This window comes from Carica papaya, chromosome 3 (assembly GCF_054855325.1).
Source record: "Carica papaya isolate Zhongbai chromosome 3, ASM5485532v1, whole genome shotgun sequence".
Lineage (NCBI taxonomy): Eukaryota > Viridiplantae > Streptophyta > Magnoliopsida > Brassicales > Caricaceae > Carica > Carica papaya.
The window spans coordinates 3,810,768-3,828,567 of record NC_142311.1 but is presented as its reverse complement, the minus strand read 5'-3'; the positions used below and the strand labels follow the sequence as shown (position 1 = coordinate 3,828,567).

General features: G+C 34.7%; 2 protein-coding genes across 3 annotated transcripts; both read right to left on the bottom strand.

The window, feature by feature from the left end:
* Nucleotides 1-3,749: 3,749 nt before the first annotated feature.
* On the bottom strand, nucleotides 3,750-10,573 carry TZP (zinc knuckle (CCHC-type) family protein). 2 transcript variants are annotated; one of them, XM_022041352.2, is made up of 7 exons: nucleotides 10,392-10,573; nucleotides 8,379-8,879; nucleotides 8,061-8,231; nucleotides 5,397-7,659; nucleotides 4,872-4,987; nucleotides 4,630-4,742; nucleotides 3,750-4,191 (listed from the first exon to the last, which is right to left on the bottom strand). In XM_022041352.2, the coding sequence occupies exons 2-7, from the start codon at nucleotides 8,845-8,847 to the stop codon at nucleotides 4,084-4,086; spliced, it is 3,240 nt and encodes a 1,079-aa protein (XP_021897044.2). In that variant the 5' UTR covers nucleotides 8,848-8,879; nucleotides 10,392-10,573; the 3' UTR covers nucleotides 3,750-4,083. The 2 variants fall into 2 exon arrangements, with proteins under 2 accessions (XP_021897044.2, XP_088071295.1); XM_088215169.1 differs by lacking the exon at nucleotides 10,392-10,573 and adding an exon at nucleotides 8,990-10,358.
* Nucleotides 10,574-12,350: 1,777 nt separating this feature from the next.
* LOC110814107 (uncharacterized) lies at nucleotides 12,351-17,800 on the bottom strand. The gene is made up of 6 exons (XM_022041459.2): nucleotides 17,238-17,800; nucleotides 15,232-15,397; nucleotides 14,133-14,309; nucleotides 13,932-14,015; nucleotides 13,104-13,185; nucleotides 12,351-12,995 (listed from the first exon to the last, which is right to left on the bottom strand). Exons 1-6 carry the CDS (start codon nucleotides 17,594-17,596, stop codon nucleotides 12,562-12,564), a joined length of 1,302 nt encoding a protein of 433 aa, XP_021897151.1. The 5' UTR covers nucleotides 17,597-17,800; the 3' UTR covers nucleotides 12,351-12,561.

The following is a 17,800-nucleotide window of genomic DNA, read 5'->3' as shown; positions in this document are numbered from 1 at the left end:
TCATATGCAGGAATCGGTCTATAATGCTCATCCCATAAAATTTTCATTTGAGTAAAATATTCTTGTATAGAACGTGTACTTTGCTTCAATGTATAGAGTTCCTCTTGGAGATTAAAAATTCTTACCATATCTCCTTGAGCGGACTGATCGTGCAGATCCTTTTAAAGGTCCTTCACATTGTCAAATGAAAGCATAGATTGAGCTATAGAAGGTGATAAGGACTTCAAGATCCATATTAGCACAATAGTGTTGTGACACTCCCATACTCCCTAAACTAGATCGTCCTTGCTCGGAATAGGAATTGAACCACTGATGAACTTGAACTTGTTTTTAATGACTAATGTCGTATACATCGATCTTGATCAGGAATAGAAATTATTACTTGTCAAGATCGAAGAAGTAAGCATTAACATTGGACTTTCATTCCGATGGAGGTAAAAAGGATTGGCAAGGATCTCTTCAATCTTCGAATATTCTAAGTTTGTAGCCATTGTTTCTAAGTTCGAATTTTATTTGATAACACTTCAACAAAATTGTTGCTGAAAGTCACGAACTAACAAGACTAGATTCTAAATTAAGGATATAGGGTTTTTTTATAAAAAAAAAAAACTTTTGATGTTGCTTGAATCAACTCTTTATAGCTCTGATACCATGCTAAAACTCATGAAACAGAAGAATTAACAAGATTCAGAGAAACATGAAGTTGTAAGAAATCTGAAAGTGTAGTTCAAGAATGAGAGAGAACCGATGCTAAAGATATTCGCAAAATAAAATTTCTTCTACTTTATTACTTTGGGATCTTGATATTTATATAGAGAGAGAAATAAAACTTTTAATTATTACAAAGTAAACCATATAGTTATAATATTACAAACTAAACCCAATAAAATATATTAATTATAATTCTAACAAAACTTGTTAAGTACTCTAATATAACTTACAACCCATGATTCATCTTGGGTTGTTGATTCTATAACTTTATTTCCTGTCTTTACCCAATGTGATTTTCTTCACATCCTAAACTAGTTGGTGATCTTAATAATGTTATAATGAGAAATGAAACAATAGTTAAGGTAGTCAGCATTGGAAATGTGTGCGTGAAAATTGACATTGTGTACATTGTGGCTTAATAAGGTGAGACTATGTTCCAAAGATGAGCCTGAAGTTAATGGTCATTAACATACTTGATGATGAAGGATGATTGAATTCCTTTATTCATGGTACTTGGAAGTTTGCTAAGGGCAATATTGTGTTGGCAAAAAGGAAGAAGCGTGTCTCTATATTTCTCTCATGATAAGTTATGCAAGGGAGAGGTTATTTGGTTGAAGATTCTTCAACAGAATTATGACATAGAAGATTTGGTCATGTCAGTAAAAAAGGGCTTGGCATTCTCATTATGAAGAAATTCCTACCATTTACAAGTACAAATTTAAAATCTTGAACTCATTGTTTAGTGGGCAAACAACATAAAGTTGCATTCCAAATAACTTTTTCATCTAGAAGATCTAACGTTTTTTATTTAGTCCATATTAATGTTTGTTTTATGAGTCATAAAACATTTAGTGGTGCTTTATACTTTACTAGTTTTGTTGGTAATCGCTCTATAAGAGTATGAGCTTTTGCTTTAAAATCTAAAGATTAGGTGTTGGATGTGTTCAAATTCTTCCATACAAGTGTCAAAAGAGAAAAAGGAAGGAAGTATACGTGTGTTCGTGCAGATAATATTGATGAATAGATGTAGTGTTCTTTAATATTGATGAATAGATGCAAATAATATGGTTGCAGGACATTTTGTTCGTATTCATATTTTTCTTGGTTATAAACATAGAGTATGAATATAGACTACAGGATCATGTTTGAAAGAAGATCATTAGAAACAAAAATGTAGTGTTCTTTAAAGATCGTACCATTGAAGAACTTGAAAAGCCTAAATATATTCAAGAAAAGCTTATAGATATTTCTTTAGAATTTTCCACCTTTGGGCAAAATGATGGAGATGCATAGGAAGTTGATCTTTCTAGAGGCAATGATGATGAGTCCATGCTTGATCATGCAATAGATGTTGTAGCAAATGAGCATGAAGAACAACCCCCTCATGAATCAGAACTTAAAGTTCAATTAAGAAGATTAACAAGAAATAACATGAATAAGATGTTGATAGGACATACGATGTTAGCTTAAGGAAAAGCAGGTGAAAAGTCAATACCCGAAAGTCATTTTGATGGCTTTTCGGTCAAGAGAATAAGAAGAGAAAATTTACACACAAAAAAAAAAAAAAAGGAAAGGCAGAGTTTAGAGACAAAAGGAGAAGAAATTTTCTTGCCAAGATTGGATGTCTCATCTTTCCTTGATTTTGATGAAATTTGAATAAATTGTCTCTCACCTTATGATCTTCAAAGTGAACGGTGTTGATGTGTGTAAGCTTCTTCTTTAGTGGATTTATTTGAACACTTATTTGGTGAGATTTCTCCACTCTCTCTTGCATTTTTCGTTGATTATCATTTTTTGATTAAGATCTTATTTTATTTTATGTGAAAGATAAGAGTTTTTGTTTGGAATTTGCTTTTAATGGTGCTGGAGAAGAACGCTTTCTACACCTACTGGTTTATTAGTGAAAGTTTTGACTAAACTAAGTCCCCTGTTTTTTCTCTTAACATCAAATAACCTTTCGAGTAAAAAGTCTTGGTGGTATAAAAATGTAATTTTATTGGCTAATTTTCTTTTACACAAAAATGGAAAAGAATAACATGTGGTGCTTGGTGAATTGACAAATTGTTGGATTATGCTCTTTTTTCCTACAGTAGACTCATCATATATCACATGTTCACTTTAATTTCTAAATACCAATTTGTTTTTTACAATTTCATGTGTTAATTATATGATTGTTAGGTTTAATCAGATATGCTGTTTAGTAACTTATTTAATAGTTTAATATTTTACTGAAAAAAATTATTGGCTAAAGTCCCAGCCTTCAAAACAGACAAGGGTTGATATGATTTCAGAATATGGAATATTATTAAGTCATATTTCATATTCTCAATCTAAAATAATGTATTGGGATGTCTGTAATGGTGTATAATTTTTAAAAACCTTTTACAGAAGGGGAATGACTTAAAGTCATTATTTAAAGAATTCACATATTGCTTCTAAAAACATGTCACATATTGCTCATGAATTGTATATCATTTCCTATAGAAACCTTTTAAAATATCAGTTCAACAGAACTTTTTTTTAAAAATAAAAATAAAAATAGTAAACTGTATATTAACGAAGTACCAACAAAATAAGAGTAACACCCAAGTACAAAAGATTTGCAATAGAATTAGTGTTTCATCGATATTCCCTAAATTCACATCACTAATAATGTCATGATCTAATAAAATAAACTTAAAATAATAATTCAGTTATCTATTTTTCAGTCTAAAAAAGTTATGATCCTCACAATCAAAAATTATACTATTCCTTTCTTTTCAAATAACTCGGAAAACAGCTAAAGGGATCACGTTAGCTAATTTATTTTTTACATATAATCCATCCCAAGTCCAAATCTCTCCCCTCACCGACCCAGCAATAATCCAATTAATGCCCAAAATACCGGACACAAAAGTTCGCAAACTATATGCAGTAGGACACCATATTCGAAGGTGGTTGCATGTTATCAGTTCAACAGAACTTGAAGAATCCAGATCCTAACTGTCACCTAATCATTATTAATTAGATTTCAGTAATAAAAGGATTTACACCTGACCTGAACTTTCAACCGAACAAATTTATGCTAAGATAACATTTCAATGTATAAATAATACAATTCAGAATTTTTTATCAACATAACAGACGACACCAATATACAGATTGTACTTGTGTCTGTCCTGTTTACAGAGAAATCCAGGCTCATTAACATACACATCTTGATGATATGTTCTCACAAACACACAGTTTAGGCATAAAAATTTTTTGTAATGGACACCTTGACCTCTAAAATTTCTTCCTCACATTCACAAGAGAAGGAAACCAAAATTCTACATACAAAATTCTACAATAGATTAATTCACAGTTGCATCTTTGAAATTTGGGTATACTTACCTAAAAGCCTAATGTTCTCCTCTCCTTTACCTTCAATCTTAACACTTCTTCCATTGGAATCGTGCCCCCATTCTTTTCGATTGTAAACCACCACGCATTCAGCTCATCCTGCAAAAGATGCAAAGCCGGTTTAGCAATAAGCAGAAAATTAGTACTAAACAAGAACGCCCTGACTTTTCTTTCACCCAAATAAGTTCAGGTCCTATAAATTGCTGTTTCTCCAAGAACTTTTTTTTCCTTTTCAATGTAATTTAAGCTTTTGAAGGGGTGACATGAAGCTAATAGTCATTATATTTGTTGCCTTTAAACATGCAGCAAGGATGATTAATATGGCAACAAACAGAAGCTCTGCAATGGTTGCTACTTTTTTTTTCCTTATACTTCCCATGAAGTATTAGTAAGCATTATGGCATTGGCTGCTATTAGCAACTTTCAGATTCGCATAATTGTTAACATCGAGATTCTAAAATCAAGCTGTAGATCAGGATGAAAGTCCAACTCTTTGCAGTTTAATTATTGATGGGATGAAGTTAATTTAGATTTTACCTCCAGGAAATCATGATTGGAGATATACTGACTCTCAACCAAACATCTTATCCCTCTCACTACAACAAAAATAGAGTTTTTGGAGCTCTGGGGTGAACTCTGCCTCTGTGCCTCTGTGCATCCAAGAAAAGAAAAATGAAAATCGGAAAAACAAACCCAAATGAGTCATTACCAATGAACATGGACCTAATACACAATTTCAAATACAAGAAGTAAACATGCGGCGAATGGTGGCATTCTACCAGTTATGCAAGCCACATAGTATCCAGTTCCTCCGAGGCCCTTTTCCCACTTCCCCACCCTCAGGCGCAGGAAACAACCATCAAGATGTGATCCTGCCATTTGTGAATTCATCCACCTGACATAATAAAAACCAACAAAAAGAAAATGAACAATCACAGCAATCGCAGAGAGCCATTTAGAACAAATCTGAGCACTAAAATTTCACGTTTGATTTGAAATTTCTACTTTTTCCAACCAATATCCTCTTTTCACAACAATACAACCAGTGTTGCATTTGTATGTGATCAAGAATCCATCACATTAGTGAAAGAATACATGATTGCACGGCTCACCTCTAAAGAGGGAGTTAGATTCAATGGTAAGCTTGCAAGTCATTGCATACATATCATTATCCAGAATTGGGTTCATTTAGTCTAATCCATTTGTCAGGTAATCAAAGTTCAAGTATACATGAACAAATATACAAAATATCTAAGTAAAGGTTTCTTCAAAGGAACAAATAAAATAAATATTTCTCTACTTACTTGAGGATGTCTGTACGTGACAATCTCAGCATCCTCACTGCATCAAAGATTCCCTTTGGTACATCTGAACTCTCCCTAGTGATGTATTTAGACAGGGGCACGATCTCATTTCCTCTCAATTTGTTTTTCCCAGAGCTGGAAGCTACAAGTTTCTCTGTTGAATTCAGTTTAAGACTGGCTCTTATTCCAGAATCATTCCTATCAAGAAGTGAGTGGACTTCAGCAACCTGAAATTGGCTGTCATTCCCATTCAAAAACTTTGGATTTTCTTCAATTCTTGAATTATGCTTCCCACTGCTTGGACTAAATTCACCCGCCAAAGATGCACCACATTCTCTTTGACGATTTCCTTTTGATGATGCATTTGGGCATGTGACTGCCCAATGATTAAGCCGAAAACATCTGACACAGAAAGAAGAGAATTCTTCAGTGCCATTATATTTATTAACTGTCCGTAAAAGATCTTCAAGATCTTCATCAGTCATCTCTGGACAATCTCGTAAATGGTGACCCTTTCTGCCACAAAAGAAACAGCTGACAGTTGCAGAAGCTGTATTTTCAACTAGATCTGATGGCATGATGTGCCTTAGTGTATCCAGTCTTCTTGCAAATAGAGAAGCCATTGCCTCTGAGTTTTCAATTGGTGAGGACAAGATTGGGTTCATATTGTAAGTCGACTTATGATCATTGTGGTCTTTGGCACTGTTGCAAGTGATTTTACATTCAGTTTCACCAGCACATTTTGGCAAGTCATTACCTATGGCAATCTTTTGGTCGTCAAGAGAATGCTGCCTAGCTTCCACAATTTTTGCCTCACTGGGAGAACTAACATGGTATTGTGGGGAGTGAGGAAGTTTTGCACAATCAGCAGAGTACTCAAGATCTACATCTGTACTTCGGTTCTGCTGATTCAGGTTTAGAGAGAAGCCAGAAGTTTTCGGAGCAAGACGAGCTATCCACAAGCTTCCCAGATGGTCACTTCCGTTGCCAAAGTTTTGACCAGACTCCCCTTCAGAAGGGGGTTCAGAATCAATATTCTCGGCAATATTCAACTTATATTTACCAAGAGAGGAAGAGGAACTGGTTCCCTCTTTCCCCTTACTATTGTGCAAATTGCACAACCATTTGTTCTCTGAAGAGTTGGTATTCTTGTTCTCCTGACTGGCAGCAAAATTTACAGATGAAATCTTAGGCTGAGTTTCCAAAAGTACACCATTTCCAAATGTAGACTCAGTGTTCCTTTCATCTGATATGGTAAACTGTTTGGTAAAGTTCCCATGACAATTTACTGGATTAGGGTTAAATATGTCGTTAGGCAGCTCAACTTCCTTATGACATTTGTCATTTGATGTTGTAACATCTTGAATCCTTCTCTGTGGGCAATATATTGACTGAAAAATAGATTGAAAACCAACAGTTCTGCATCCAGGATTTTTGTTTCTAGTGGTTGCAATAGTATCATGATCAGGACCTCCATTTGTAGGATATGCAAGTGTAAGAGATACTGAAGGTGCCTCATCTTCTTTCAATTTCAAGAAACCCTTCATCATGTTTCCTATCCAGTTGACAAAAGAGCTATCTTGTTTTACAAATGATGTTGATTCAAGAGTTTCCCGGATCTGCATTTTGGCTCTTTTGCTCCCTGCAATCATCTGTTGCTCAAAGTTCCATCTTCTCTTGCCTGTTGAAAATAAACCAGTGCCATTACAGCTTTCAACACTCTCATAGCTATCATCAGCCTCTTTTGACATCATACTCAGGTTTCCATCGGACAAAGCCTTCTCCTTGCCTTTCCTTTCATATTTTTGGATCCCACTATTTTTAGCAGAATATTTACCTGAAGCAAGTTTCTCCCGAAATCTCGCCTTCTCCTGTTGGGAACATCTTTTACCTTCATGAGCAAATTCTGTTGCCACACTCTTACTTGCAGCATCACATCCATTTTCACCAATATGAATTTGTAAATCATTCTCAGCAGTTGACTCCAACTTTTCCATACACCTGATGTTTGATGAATCAGTTGACTTTATCTTCCTGTCATTCTCTCCTTCCGTAAATGAGGCTGGTTCTTCACGTCTTTTGGGTGGCACAGTTTGACTCTTCAAAGCGTCATCACATGCTTCAGTTTTGTTCTTAGCATGGATATCAGACATCAAATTGATTTCAATTTTTGACGTCTGATTCTCACTGTTAGCATCACAATATCCACCAGCTGGATTCTCAAATAAGGGTTCAGTCTGAGCCACGTTAGGTCTTAGAACATCTGCTTTATTTCACGTAAAAAAAAAAAAAATTGTTTATCAACAAGAGTCAAATGCAATCAGGCTACTTTATATGAGTACACACACAAACATATATTAAATTAACCAAAAAAGGAAACTGTTTTACTCATGAACAAACTGTAGAAACTTTACACATCAACCCATGTTTTGAAGCAGGACAAGGGGAGGAAAAGAGGAGTCTTCTGCATGGCTCTAAATTTTGCTCAAGTAATGATAATCTTTACTGCACTCAAGCCATGGGCTCTAGAACCATTCAGAGATGAACTATTTTCTTTAGAAGGAACTAAATCAAAGTAAGGGAGAAAAGATGAAAAAAAGAATGCAGAGATAAACCATTTTCTAGGCTTCCGTTGCTATGGTGTAAAAAATGAGAACTATATACCTAGGAAATTTTTCAAGTTGTCTTCTATCGCCTCAGCTGCTTCATCCGCTTGAATAGTGTTTAGATCACATGTAACCTCCCCTTTAGGTCTTGATAGATCATCATTTTTGTTAGCATGTTGAACAGATAATTGCAAAATAGTGCTTGTCTCCTCCATATGACCACCAGTTCCTGCGAAACCAAAGTTTCACGCTATCAGGAAAACGAGCCTTTTGGAGATGAGTACTAGAACTATGAGGAAAAGAATAGGACCAAAATAAAGAGACTAAAACTTTTTAGAGAACGCATTACATGTAACTGTAAAAGATTTATCCTCACCTGTCTTCTGTTCGGGACTTGGTCCACTAACCGGTTTGATGGCTGCATTATTTGTTGGACACCTAGCCGAAGTATGTCTATCACCAACATCACTTTTCACATAAAATCCCATATGGGATTTAATCATATTATTATTCTCATTCATAAGTTTGTCATTACTACACCTCACAGCTGAAATCATTGGTGGTGCTGATGAAAAAACCACATTGCTTGGCCCCGCATCCCACAAGAGAGAGGATTTTTTATCACTAAAGCTGCAATCGGCACATTTGAGACTTGGGCCTTTTTGTGGTGACCAAACTAGTTCAGATAAGGGATCAGTAGTCACAAATGTCATGCCTCTACTTGAACCTGCATTTGCACCTGCACCTAAATGGTTGTTCAATCTTCTCTGGATGCAGTGATTGGAATAATTGACAGTGAGTCCTAAATCTGTGTGTGGTTCCAGGTTGTCTTTATCCACGTTCATCTTTGGTCAGATGCACCATCTAGCCAGCAACACTGAAATGCCAGTATGAATAGCACTTGCAGTAAGGATCTTTATTGAACCAAACAAGAAAAAAGGTATGACTTAGCATGAATTGCTTCACCAAGTACTTCCTATATCTAACCATGGGGCTTCACTTCACTGATAAGGTTCTGATAACCAACCCACTGAGATGGATGAGGCTTATCTTGCGGCTCCTATCCCCTTTCGACATCTAACAAGAGGGATTACCCTAAAAATTACTTTGTATTTATGGTAAAAAAAACATTGGTGGTGGTACTGATTGATAACAGGACCAATGAACTTCCATCTAACATGGAAACAAACGGATACCTTCATTAAGACTTATCATAATTTGATGAAGAAAATGTCATTGAGTTGGCTTAGTTACAAGGGGAAGTATTCATTTATCTGTTCTGTATCAATCATCTTTCTTAGTGCATAATGTAAATGCTTATTTCTTTCCATGCTATGATGAAAGTACAACACATGACACACACGGCATCAAGCTCCACTGATTTTGCCAATGAGAACAACAAAATCTGCCTAAGAATGGGTTATAGAGATGAGTAAATTTTGTGTACGTAACAATTTTATGTTTAGGGGTCACAAACTCCGCTCATTTATAGCAAGAGAAAAAAAAAATTTGCTTCCCAGGAAAGTACGAAAGGAAAGGATTGCACGATTAGTAGAGTGATTCCCAAAGATAGGAAGTACAAAATTAATTATCTCTGTTATGTGGTGAGAAGAAACTCTAATCACTGAAAAATCAATAATTCTAGAAATTATATATTTTATTAATTAAAAAATATATATACACTAATCATAACACTATAGGAGGCAGGAGAATGCGACAATCCCTGTATCGAAATTTTGGAATTTAGTTCTAATTCTCGCAACCAGTTTTGGAATCTAATTCCTGTATTGAAATGGTACTAGAACTACATACTGGGATAAAGAAAAATAGCTCAAGAATTATACAGGGGATGAATAGAATCTGAATAGCAAACAATTTACCACTGAATCATAAAAAATTAGACTAACCCTATGACCAATAGCCACAACCAAATGCTTTGCAAAAATTCAACAGAATGCTGATGAATTAAAAGAAAGATGATATGGGGTTTTTTCTTTTTCTCAACATGATTTCGTCTCTACTAATGTAGGGTCTACACCCAAGTCTATTTTCTTGTAATATTATCAGCACTCAAGTTTATATTCTTGGAATATGATTTCGAGCATGATAGGCAATCATGATTAACCACTTTTCCAATTACTGGTTAAGGTCTCCTAATAATCAAAACATTCATAAGCAACCCAAAATCCAAAATCAAAACATGCATGGGATCTATATCCATATATATATATGTTAAAGAAAGCAAAGATGAGACCATCTTTGCTTTCTGTTATAATGAAAAGATAAGGGTTTTGTTCCAGAAGAAAAATCAAGTAAGAAAAAGAGAGAAAACAAACAGAAGAAGCAAGTTTTGAACAGTGAAAATTGAGAGTGAAAAATATCCACATACCTTTTGTCTTTTGGATCCTCCACGGAAACTCTTTTGATAGACTAAAAGTACTCGAAAGACTATTATAGCAAGTACAGTAGGAAAACAAGATAACACAGTTGCTGAGAGAGACAAAGAGGTGAGAGGGAGTTAAAGAATGGCAGCCATTGCCATGCGTTTTGTTTGGAAGGAGTACACGGAAGCTGTCTGTGCCTTTCCTAAAGATTCTGGAGATATGAGGTTCAGAGGATGCCACGTGGCACATTAATTGCCATTCTCTGTTTTTATGCCATGCTCTCGTCACTTCTGCCGGCAAAAGCTGGATTTCTGCTCATGTCACCCCGGTTTTCACCTATATATATATATATATACACACACACACACACAAACACACATATAATTCTATTATTTATTTTCCATAAAATTTTCACTGCCTTTTACTTAGGATATTAACATAAATAAATATTTTCTAAAAATAACATATTTATATAATAAAATTAAAAATTATATATAAATAAAGAAAGAGAAATTAAATTGTTGAAATTATTTATACCCTATTTTTATTTTGAATAAATGTTGGTACAAAAGCAAAATTAAAGAACACTCTAGAGCCACCTTTTTACTTTTATATCCATCACTTCTATATATATATTCCGAATATTAGTTTAATTCTGCAATATCCTGTGATAAATAATAATAATAATAAATATTAATTTATTTTATCATTTTAAAGAACTATATTATATAAAATAGTTAAATAAAGATTTCAATTTGACTTCATTTTCAAACTAATACAATTATCTCATAACCTACTTTACAAAACACTTACATAGAAAAAAGATATTATTTTTATTTATTTGAGTAACACAACAAGTAATTTAAAAATATAACAAATATCCAAGTTTAAAATAAATTAATATTCAAAACTGAAAAAAAAAATTTGCTCTTATGTTTTTAACTTTTTTCTTAAATATTATCAATTCAAAGAACATAAAATATGAATAAATAAAAAGAATTTATAATATTTTTTAAAAATTATTTTTTGAGGAAAATTACAGTTTAAAATAATTTGTAAGTTTAAAATTGTAATAAAAATATTTTTGAAACCTAATTATAATGTGATTAAAATAAAATAAAATAAAAACAATGTAAAATTAAAGTTATATATATTTCATAAAAGGAAAATATTTTTACTTTTTATTTTCTAAACTTTATGTGTATCTTATATGTAAATTAGTTTAAAAAAATTAATATTGACCAATAATAGTAAAAATATGGATAATATCTGAAGTACAATATTTTTTTGTCGACCCACGTAATAAAATACTAGATTAAAATTGAGACAAAAATAATAATAATAATATTATATGTATAGAATATGTGTGCGTGCGTGTGTGTGTGTGCGTGTGCGTGTGTGTGTGCCGGTGGTGGTGCTCGAAAATTAAAAGAGAGAGCCAGCTAGTAGATAGCGAAGGGATAAGCAAAAGAGAGGAAGGAGAGAATAAAGAGATAGTGATAAGCAAATTGACAAATTGGATGTTGATGCATGCGTGTATGCATATATAGATGTATATATAGAAATATAGATATAGGTATTAATAGTTGAAAGTGGACCATGGTTATGAAGTAAATCCAAATGCTCATTAATTTTGTGACTAAAGGCATCAACCACCAAGTTTAGGTTACCTCTTCCACCAATCCAAATACATATAATATATATATATATATATATGTTTGTTTCACCCTAATATAAACACAGATCTTATTTCTAGTTTCTATTTTCTTTTTTACCGTTCACTTCGAGAACTATGTTAGCGAAATGCACATGCAATAACTTAATTAAATTACAAAGGAACAAGAAATTTAAGATCAACCATGTGTTGGCGAAATGCATCAGCCCCAATTTCATGTTAAATTCTTCGGGAGTTTACAGGGATACCCAACCAAATCAACACGAACAAGAAAGTAAAAAAATAAAAATAAAAAGAAAAAACCTAAAGTACTGTGATTAACCTTTAGTATTAACAAAGAGTTTCCAAGGATATTCAACTAAAGCAAAAGAAACAAGAAAAAGGAACAAAAATCATTTAAGTATTTTGATTAACCTTACTAACAACAATCGCTGCATCAGTATCCGAATACAATTTTACAAATAGTTGATAAAAATACAAATCTCTCTGCAGGAAAATTCTCATCTTCTGGCAATTCTTTGCCCAGCTCCAACTAACAAAGCTTTTCCAATCGCACCAGAATGAAGTCCGCAAACAAGAGCAACTCCACCTATAACTATCCATTTCCAATCAACGCCGTGATCTTTCTTTCTTTTTCTGTCAAAAATTTGACCTTTTCCTTCTTCTCCATAAATGGGCTCTAATGAATCTGTGTTACCTTCAGAAGAAATTTTTGTGGTGATTCTTGCCATAGCAGCGCTTCTGGACAATGATGATGACTCTGATTTCTTTGCATTCTGGTATGCTCTCAGTCCAGAGTTTAACTTCTTGACAGCTCCCCACATCCCATGCCGTACCCCCAACTTTGCCACATCTTTTGGGATTCCCATGTCTTCATAATGGACAAGAGTAACCTCACAAGCAGATTGTACTCCATCTCCTTTCCGAGACTCAACTGCATTCATTCTTTCAAATTAATAATGGAGATGCACAAGTCAATAGAAGCTAGAGGTTGTCTTTGATATTGTTACAAAAATCAACTCAGCCTGCCCTCAGAACTTACCGGCCTTGATTACCCAACTTGAAAAATAAAGCTCAACGCGCCTTGGCTTGTCACGCTTGGGCAAACCTGTACGGTTGACCACCTATAATGTTGAAACAATTAAATTAATATCCATTCTTATAATCATTTAGACATATTACTGCCTCCCTGGGCCATAATACCATCAAAAAGGAGGAAAAGAGATAAGAAGACTAGCATCAATCAAGACATACAGAAAAGCAAGAACAAAGAGTAAAATCAGATGAGAAATTGCGAGCCCACCACAAGATTACTACTAGATAGAAGATATATAAACTGAAGTAGACAGGAAAATGTTCTTAACCCACCAGGTTCTGCCTCTAAACTCCACAGTGACGTCTAAGGTCCAAAGCAACAACATGGAAAAATTTCAGTGATACTAAGAACCGAGTAATTTGAGATGCAACTTAACACTAAAACAGAACAGGATGTAGTTAGTTACTTGATTATCGAGGCCAGTCAGTAGGGTTAACAAGCACCAATCAGTTTCATGATTTATCTTTTGTTTATTTTGTCATATTATTATCAACACCTCTTCCACTTGGTGAAAAGTTCCTATATGCTAACTGATGGAAGGCTTCGCCATACAATTTTTCCCTCATCGTATAAGAAAACTGCTATAGCTATAGGAATTCCGTCAAACAGTTGAAAGTCCAAAAGAGAAAAACTTCTTTTCATTCTTAAAATATTCAATTTCTCTCTAAATTTGAAGTTAAATTCCATTAAAGACATCTTTGATGTACAATCAATTCAACCACTTATACAGCCTTATTTTGCTTTCTAAGCAGTAAAATGGTATTCAACCAGTACCTTTGTCACACAGTAATATGTCCTTCCCGCCTCCCATATTCTTCTTCCAATTATATATTCCCGATCACTGCAGAAAAAGGGAAACTGCAAATAGAAGAAGTAAATTAAGACATTATTCCATGCCCTTTTCTTTCAACCGAAAGTCTGCGTTACAAATTACGACATCACTGAATAAAATCTGCAAAGTTATGCATTTCAAACCTTTTTTATCCAGTGGACAACCATTGTCCCTGTACTAGGGCATTCCTCCAGAGTTTTGAAGTATGCAAGCATGGGATCCCATTTAGGTCGAAACTCATCATCCCAGAAAAAATCTCTAACCACCTCGGGAGTTGCATCTTCAAAGACAGTTCTGCTGCGATAAACAGCAGGGCCAATCTGATAAAGAAGAAACATCAGTTTCCAGGGTCTAAGAGAAAAAATAGCAAAAATTTCATACATGAAGAGTACAAAAATAATCTATGATTAGGTAGTTAATTGATTAGGTACTTGAAATTAACTACCTGACATGTGACTATCTGACATGTTGCAACAAAAATCAGTACATCCAAAATGGTTACACAGTATTAAAAAAAATCTCAGACCAGTGTAAGCCAGCATAAAGTAGCAATTCCCAATTAATGAGAGCCAGATGAAGTACAATTGAGATGGTAGTTTGCTCATTTGTCTTAGTGATACTAAATTTCAGAAGTTCTCAGTAGCACATCTTTTATAAGGACTAAGGTAAAAGGAAAGACAAGCAATAAATATCGTCTTAGCTATACTAGATTCAGAAAGCAATTCTCTCTCTCTTCTCACATTTCTTATGTTTTTTTTCTTAGCATACTACATTATAAAAACTCACCTCCATACCACATTTCTGACATAAAAAGAAACACATACAAGTCAAAGCCAGAGCCTCTCCCTCACACAAGAAAAGTCAAAGTCAAATTCCAGACTCTCTCTCTCACCCAGGTATTAGTTTGTTTCTTGTCTTACCTATAATATACTGTAAAGGCTCTTCTTAGCCCCACTTTTGTAATGTAAAGTGAAATACTTTGGATAGAAGTCAAAGGTCAAATTACCCTAGCACCTCTCTCTCTCACATATGTTTGCATGTTTATTATTATTGTTGGTTGTCTTGGCTACGCTACACTGTAAAACTTCCAATACAACATAAGTTCTCTCTCATCTGTTTGCAAAAGTAGAAGCATATGAAAAATTAAAACTAGGATTACCTCTGAACCTTTCTCTTTTATCTTTTTGGTTGTTCTGCTGATATGAAAGGAAAGACATGCAACAAAAGACAAATCCAAATTACCTCCGGCTCATGACGCCAAGCTTGGTATGCCATATTCGGGGTAGATCTTTCCATCAAGAATTGCCATTCCATCTCTCCATCTCTTCCATCAAGCAGGTGCAATAGGTGATTTAAATCGTCCTCTGTGACAATATCCTGCTCTGTCGCTGTTGTTTTATTGATAGGGCTGCAGATATGCGGAATTTATCACAAACGTATATAACAATACTAGACACAATTTGTTTGATAGGGCATATCTACATTATTACACAATCAGTAGACACTAACTCAGTTGCTGACCTTCCAAACTACCTAAATTTAATTATCAAGAGGTAATTAAAAGTGATTTCTTTTTCTGCTAGTAAGTGGAGGAAAGAGGATATATCGAATCTATTTAGGATTAACTCCAAATCTCTCCATGGGAAAGCAAGAAGTTAAAATTTTTAACATCAACTACAATTTCTTGCTGATAAATTTGCCATCTTAGGATAGATACTAGATATCCTACCAGTTCAGAATAGTTCTTAAATTTTTCACGTCAGCCCTACTGAAATTGTCTGACTATAGCAACAACAGGTGGTGCTTTGTGATTAATACAAGTTTATACTTTTTCCTACCCTGTCCTCGATATGTTCCAATAAATTTTTAAAATTTATATAACTGCCAATTTTATAAAGGAATTTTTATCATCCATTGTAACTGACTGCATTTCCTAATATCATTCTCAAACTGTAGTTACCTTTTCTGGAAATTAACATGAAGACAAAACAACAAAAAGAGGTGCCTATTACCAGTAGATATATAAATTTAATAGCAATTTGCAACAATGACATATGAAAAAATGACACGTAAATTTTGACGCTTTCGAACAAGTAACATAAGAGAAGGAAGCCTTAGACCGTACAAAACGAGAAGAAGAATAATAGAGATTAAATTAATTCACTTTTTTCAATAACCAATTCAAACCAATGTCGAGAAGAAAGTACACTAATATCAGCAGCAGAGACTCGAAAAATCCCTCCACAAACTTCTAAACAAGTCGGAAAAGAAAACCCCCCGCACAAAATAAATCTCTAATTCTTATCGCCTATTTAAATCCTCAAAAAATTGCTAGAATATCCTAAATGACCAAAAAAAACCCTCAATTGCATAGTTGGTCTTACAATTCCATACAATGCTAGGAACCCCCTATATTAGTTCCCTTGGTTTTTTAATTTCTTCAAAGTTATTTAAAATTAATAAAGAGTTGATTAACACTATAATTAATAAAATAATTCATGCAACTCGGAAAAGTATAGGGAAAAATGAGCTGGTGGCTTCAGAACCTTATGATCACCAGTTAGCTCATTCTAACGTGATTGCATGAACAAATAAGAAATCTCTATGGATGCGATGGTACAAGGAATAGCATACAAACATTAGCAACGTCAACAGTTGGCTTACTAAACTAGAAACACACGCTAAAAGGTTTAACAATCATGGACCCTTGGTACAAATGTTGTACTAAAGCAAGTATCAATTTATATTGGTAGATTTAATAAATGTGACAAAAATTCAGTTTTCTTTCCAGTCTATTGGTACCCGACACAAAGGGAACTCAAATGGAAGGCATCCAGCATTACAAATTCCAAGAAAATCATTCCTTCGACAACATTGCATTATGAAACAAAATTACAATTGTTCTGGATACAGGAGACAGAACTTGATTCTAAAGAATCAGAGAGCTTATCAACAATGAAAGGAAATATCGGTGCATCCGAGTATCAATTTCTCTTAAACTCATGGACGCGTCCAGAATTTAGTTTTCTGGTCAGCACCTAGCCCTAATTTTAGCCATACACCTTTAACAAATTTCACGTCAAAGATCTCCGACGCTAGATATTAACCAGAGTATACGAAGAAACCACATTACCCCCAGTACTGACCAAAAATCTCTGCCATATAGATGAATCATTAACCAGTTTTAATCACAAATGAGGTTACATCCAAACACGTGAACACAAGTAATATAGCAATTAAACACTGACCTGGCCTCAGAAATTGGTCCTTCAGACGGCGTCGATGCGGTAGAGGGAGCAGATTTGGAGGCCTTGCTTCTGAAATTAGACCAAACTGTGCGACAGACGGAAAAGGCCGAGAGAGCAGTGAAGGCGAGCCAGAGGCGTCGGGCGCCAAAGCCGGGGGGCGCAGTCCAGAGGAACCGGAGCTTGCTGCGGAGGCCAAGGAATACTAAGCCAGTCCACCTGGGGCGCCAGGACCAGCCGATCACGAGGCCGATCATGACGGCAAGCCAGATTGGAACCGCGCAGAGAAGAATGTCGACGAATGTCTCGGTTATGGAGGGTTTCTTGAGGAACTCCATGAGATCGAAGAAGGTATCGTCCATGGCGTACCACGGAAATTATAGGGAGAGAAATCAGGAGCGTTCCTTGACAGTTTTCAGGTAGCTGTGAGAGAAAACGGGTTCCGTTTCTTAAAGAAAAGGAACGACATGGATCGAGAATTGATGAAAGAGATCGACGAAGGTAGTCGCTTTCCTTGTACACCAGATGAGAACCTGTAACCTTAAACAACAGGGCAAGGAAGAAAG